This window comes from Merops nubicus, unplaced genomic scaffold, assembly GCF_000691845.1.
Source record: "Merops nubicus isolate BGI_N331 unplaced genomic scaffold, ASM69184v1 scaffold17339, whole genome shotgun sequence".
Classification (NCBI taxonomy): domain Eukaryota; kingdom Metazoa; phylum Chordata; class Aves; order Coraciiformes; family Meropidae; genus Merops; species Merops nubicus.
The window spans coordinates 6,188-12,157 of record NW_008631844.1 but is presented as its reverse complement, the minus strand read 5'-3'; the positions used below and the strand labels follow the sequence as shown (position 1 = coordinate 12,157).

Sequence of the window (5,970 nt, the reverse complement as noted above, 5' to 3'; positions counted from 1 at the left end):
GCAGCCCGGCACCGCCGCAGCGGCACAGCGACCCCCGGGCTTCGAGAGCGCAGGGCAGAGCGGAGTAACTGGGGCGTGGTGGAAGCTGGCCGTTGTCATGGAACCATGGAATCGTTTGGTTGGAAAAGACCTTTAAGATCGTCGAGTCCAACCATTAACCCAGCACTGCCAGGGCACCACTAAACCATGTCCCTCAGCACCGCATCTGCTACATGGCTTTTCAATCCCTCCAGGGATGGGGATTCCACCACTGCCCTGGACAGCCTGATGCAGGACTTGACAACCCTTTCAGGGAAGAGATTTTTCTTCATGTCCAACTTAAACCTCCCCTGGCACAACTTGAGGCTGTTTCCACTCGTCCTATTGCTTGTTCCTTGGGAGAAGAGACTGATCCCTACCTTCCACCAGCCACCTTTCATGGAGTTGTCAAGAACAAGGCCTCACCGGAGCCACCTTTTCTTCAGGCTCAACAACCCCAGGTCCCTCCGCTGCTCCTCACAAGACATGTGCTCTAGACCCTTCCCCAGCTTCATTGTTCTCTGGACACACTCCAACCCCTCAATGTCTTTCCTGGAGTGAGGGGCCCAAAAGTGCCCAAGTATTCAGGGTGCAGCCTCACCAGTGCTCCTGGCCCAGGCAGGGTACACAGCGAGCCTCCACACACACTCACAGCACCCGGGGCTGATTCCACGCTCTTACCATTACCTGACAAAGACAAGCTTCCCTAAATTTCTTACAAATTCAAAAAGGCAGGGAAAGGAAGCCTTTATTATTCTGTATTTCTTGTTAGGTGGTTACACAGTGAGAATAATTTAGTAGATTTTTTCACACTTTTGTGTTACAAAGTGTTAATGACATGCCTCCGCATTCACCTCTGTGCTCCCTTCTTCCAGCCACCCCAATCATTTGGTCATTTCTGCATGCAAGAGTGCTCTCAGGAGCTACAGGCTAACAGGTAGAGGGCATGGGACCTCACATTCATCAGCCACACTTGCTGTCAGACAGTAAGAGCTCAAGCTAATGGAGAGAGGTTACGTCCAGGGTGCAAGAGAACACCTTTTAATGTGACAGTAGGTGACTTTTTAGCATGCCAGACAGTATTCAGCATTGCAATATAGAGATGTGCAGCAACTGCTGCTTTTTGTCATAAGGAAAAAGGTGGGGAAATATCTGCTTAATAGAGAGCCAACAGCTTTTGGTTGCAAAAGGATTTTTAAAACTTCTCATTAAGAAAAGGCATACAAACATAGTGAGATAAGACAAAAACAGGATTTAAACACATAGTGTCCCAGTGACTTTGTGACAAATGGTAACATATCAGTCTGACCAGCCACCAGTGTCATACCATTGTTTAACCACAGTGTAGTGCTCATGAAGGGAGAGGACAAAACATAATCGAGCTGGATGGAAGGTGGAGACAGATCTTCCTCCTTTCTAGACAAGGAGTCAGTATCTTCCAAGTGGGGAAATCTTGCTTTTTTAATTAAAAGATGCCAGCTATTCCTCGAATGTGCAGAGCTCCAGGGGAGCAGAGAGAAGTTACACCAAAAAAAAACGGCTGTGTGTGCACCAACAAAGCTAGTCCTGACAGGAAGGGGCTCGGGCACACTGCCAAATCCCTGAAAGAAATCACAGCCCATCACGTGGGGAACGTGCCACGTGACAGTAAATCCCAGAAAAGGAGCCTTCACTTCCAGATCGACATGGAAGTGAACATCAGTCGCCATCAGGCCACACCGTGCTATCCAGCTTGGCTTTGGCCTTGACAATGAACTCCTCGGAGGCATCAACAAGCGGAAGCCGTGGAGGTCCCATGGGAATGCCAGAAACAAAAGTCATTACAGCTTTAATCTGTGCAACACCAAAACCTGGGAGAACAAAAGCAAAACCAGGACGTTTACAGGTGCTTTTGCTTAAATCAGTCTCTATACAGGTGTCAAAAAAAAGCAGCAGCATAGAGTTCCTGTGTAATTCAGTACAAACCAGGCTTTAAGTACTTCTTGGAAGTGAAAAGAGCCTAACTAAGAAGAGATGACCATGCTTGCAGACAGGAAAGACATTGCAGTAAAAATTACTCCTACTTATTACATTTATATATATTATACCATTACTGCTTCCCTCCTAAAGATACCAAGCAGAGTATGTTCATAGACATTCACATCTTAGACGTCAGTAATATCCTGCTGGCAGTGACACTGGCATTGGTACCATCTTAAACCACCACAGAAAACTTCGGGACGTCTCTCTATCCATAGCTCAAGTCTCCTCTACGTGCCTCTGAAAATTCAATGCTTACCTCTATCTGTAAAGCTAAATAATGATGCTTTTGCTCTGACTTTTAACCCGAGAAATACAGCCAAGCACTAAAGCTCAGGTAGATTCACTGAGGCTTGCACATGTACAGCAAAAACACAGCAAATGTTTCTATTAAGTGAAGAGCGTGAAATGTCTGATTCATTTCTCCCTACACTACTTTGACTTGATTAAAATTGCTTTTTATATTAGAACTCGGTTTTGTTTACAAAAATCATTCCATTTTAAAATCCTTTGTCTTTGTACAGCCTTGAACAGAGTTACTCTTAAATTATAGCTAGGCACGAGACAGAGCTGCTCCTACTGGCACACCACCATAAAAAAAAAAAAAAAAAGTCAGGATAAGAAAAAGGGTAAATCACAGTCACAGCTTTAAAGCTGTAACAAAAGGAGGGAAGGAAGTGAGAGTAGAATCTGTTGGGGATGCTTGGTCAGCTCCCTTTGCTGAGCTTCCAGCTGCTATCAACTCAAGAAATAGCAGACACAAAATTTTCTCACTGTAAAATCTTTCAGAAAGGAAGTTCTGAGGGTATGGCAAAACGAGAGTTTCTGGAGCACCAAGTCTGCATTTTTAGATAAAACAAAGGGAAACAAGCAGACTTACCTAGTTTGATGACAAAGCTGAGAAATTCCCCAGTGAGAAACTAGAAAAGAGAGACAGTAGTTTATTAACACCTTCAAATTTTAACATGTAAATACATCTAAAGCTCTTATATTTACAGCTTACACAATTGTTGCACAGCTCTGAGGAGAGCCTTGGCCAGTCTATGGGGAATAAGAATTGAATTCCACTGGAATAGGGGAGGGATGGATGTAAGAAAATCATCACTCCCTCTCAGTCTATCCCTCAAGTTCAAACTGTCCCTCACTGCAAGCAGTTTGGGAACACTAGTAAGTCTCCTAACAGGCTCCAAAGGTTTACAAATCTGAATATCAACTGCCTAGTGAAGAGGTTTCCTAGAGCAGATCACCTTTCCAACAACTTTCATCCTGCAGTCACTTCTATGTTAAGGCAAAAGGGTGCCTCAAATGTCCCATAAAAATATTTGGTATAAATTGTATACCAATTGCTCAGGACTCCTCACAAGTCTTCAAGCTGCCAAAGACCAAAAGCAGTCAAGGCAGAGCTGACTTGGGACAGTTTTCTGCCCTGCATCATGTAAGGTATCACTAGAATATTCCTAGTCAAGGGGCTTGACCACTGTGGCCTTGTTTGAGAAAAAAGGCCAGGCCATTGCTCACTCTGCCCAGATGAGATTAGAGGCGAAGGATAAATAAGGCAGATCTTGGTTAAAAGTTAGTACAGACCAGTAAAAAAGGTGAGGAGAGATGAATAACCAGCAGAGCTGAAAGACCTTTGGTTTAATAAAGCTACTTCAGGGTATGGATGACAAAACCGCCTGGACAACAGCCCCAGTAAAGGTAGAGGACAAAGAAGGCTGCTCCTGCTGGGGACAGTGACAACACTGTACCTGGTACTTCCGTGCCAATACAAGGTCTGGCTTTGCAAAGGCTTCCAGCATCAGATTGGTTTTTCGGCCCAAATAGTTGTAGGTACTGCAAAAAAAACCCAAACCAATAACAGAGTTAGTAAATGCAGAGGAGGAGCTTAGAACCACTGAAACAAAAGAAGCCACCACAGGGTTTTGTTGTCGACATTATAAGAACACCATTATTATGATCAAGATTCACACAATCTGTGTGTGGCTTATATTGTCAAGCATCTGAAATATGCCAAGCCCTACAAAGAGTCTAAAGAGCAGATTTCTCTTCCCAGTTCTTTCCAATAGAACTGCTTCTTAAAATTAAAAGGACACAATTGAGCAATACAGGAAGTCAGTCACTTCATCTGCCAGTCGCTTGTCCATTTAATGGATCATCTGCACGAGAAGACACCTATCACAGTAACTCATCTAAGCAGCCTGGTACAAGGGGCAGAAGACAAATCAGAAATTATACTCAGCAGAGCCCTTTTCCTCACAGATTTCTCATGTGAACTAACAATTTTAACCTCTCTGGGTTTCGGTTCCTTTCCCATGTTAACAAAGATATAAGCAATTCACTACTTCAAAAAATTGCTGTGAGGATGAAGATCTATGTTGAAACCTTTGGGTCAGCTTACAGACTGCAGCAATAATCACTAAAACAAACATAATCCAACATCCTGGGTTACATGACTGTCCCACTGCAAGCACTGGAGCTAGCTTACCCATCTGCTCACTACTGTACAGCCCCACCCCCCCAGAATCCTCCACTGCAGCCACAGAAGGTAGTTAGAAGAAATACTGTGCTGATAGTGGAATAGGCAACAATATAGTGTGTGTGTTGAGGGGAGGGAATCCAGGCAATACTGACCTTCCAACTGCTCCGTTTGCCCCTATTGCCAGTGCACTCAACAGTTGCTAGGTGGGGGGAGGGGGAGAAAAAAAATTTTTTTACTTCACATAACAAAATAAAGAAAAAAAAACCGGGGTGGTAGGAGGGAGCAGCAAAACTACCTGGCACTGAATGTCCAGGATTACTTTTTTTCCCAAGGCTGAAGCAAGACAATTCCATAGCAGAAAGGATTTAAGAGGAGCCACTTACCTCATCCACTCCATAAAGAAAGACAAACTGTTCTCTCTCATTCTTGTTTATACACTGTGCAAGGTCCAAGAGGTCCGTGTCGCTGAACTTCACGCCCTGGAAGGTGGGGATCTGCTCTTTTATTCCATCCAGCAACTCTTCAACACGAACTGTACAGAACAGCAGTCTCGTATGAAGAAACACACCCCTGGTCCTGGGAGATCTCTCCGTCTTGTCCCCAAGAGGGAGGTTTACTGTTTCACAAGTTGTTTCACTTTTGGCCTAAGCCTACTAAACTACATAGCTCTAAAACAACCAGTAAGACAACTTCAGTGTGATTATTTCCCAGAGTTATCCTAAAGACATCTTTTCACCCTCTTGGAAACATTCCTTTTACTAGATCAGAAGGGAAAATTTCTGGAGAAGTGAAAGTTCAGGAACAAACTGGCAACAGCATAGTTAAGAATAAATATAAATTCACACATCCAGAAACACCACATCATCTGCTGTCTAGAGCAAATAACCAAAGATCTGTATTCTATTCCTTGTTCCTAAATAGCTAAATAGTCAGACCTGAGAAGCACTACAGTTTCACACAGCTTTTACTAGCAAACATGACTATGCAGAGTATACCAAGCGAGACAGTGGTAACTATCTTGAAAAAAAATGGGGATTCAGCTATGGTTATCCAAGACAATTACCTGTCCTGGTTCACACTAATTGCAAAGCCATGGTTGGCATCACCTCCTCTGCCCCAGTTCTTGAGTATTCAAAAACTATGACTTTTTTCAACTAAGAGGAAATAAATTTATTTTCCAGACTTGGATTCACATCTCATTTTTGGAAAGGATTCTTTCTACCACAACTTGCATGTGATGGGAGCAGAGGCCACATACCACTGGTAGATTAATCACAGCAGCCACCAGGATCATCAGGTTGCTATGAGCCCACAGGTTCAGGAAGAGCCGACTAAACAGTACTTACTCTTCACACCCGTCAGAGGAGGAATGTGGTAGTAATAAAATGGAACTGCAGGGGCTTCAGATGCAACCTTCTGTAAGAAAGCAATCAGCTCATCTGGAAGAAAACAAG

The 5,970-nt window shown here is 43.8% G+C and overlaps 1 protein-coding gene across 1 annotated transcript in view; it reads right to left on the bottom strand.

The window, feature by feature from the left end:
- Nucleotides 1-1,716: 1,716 nt before the first annotated feature.
- Nucleotides 1,717-5,970, bottom strand: part of NPL (N-acetylneuraminate pyruvate lyase (dihydrodipicolinate synthase)) — a 10,018-nt gene continuing 5,764 nt past the window's right edge. The window contains exons 6-11 of the mRNA XM_008947735.1: nucleotides 5,863-5,955; nucleotides 4,900-5,048; nucleotides 4,669-4,715; nucleotides 3,786-3,870; nucleotides 2,918-2,957; nucleotides 1,717-1,868 (exon numbers count right to left, since the gene is read on the bottom strand). Coding sequence (XP_008945983.1) covers nucleotides 1,717-1,868; nucleotides 2,918-2,957; nucleotides 3,786-3,870; nucleotides 4,669-4,715; nucleotides 4,900-5,048; nucleotides 5,863-5,955 — 566 coding nt within the window. The remainder of the gene's footprint in view (nucleotides 1,869-2,917; nucleotides 2,958-3,785; nucleotides 3,871-4,668; nucleotides 4,716-4,899; nucleotides 5,049-5,862; nucleotides 5,956-5,970) is intronic.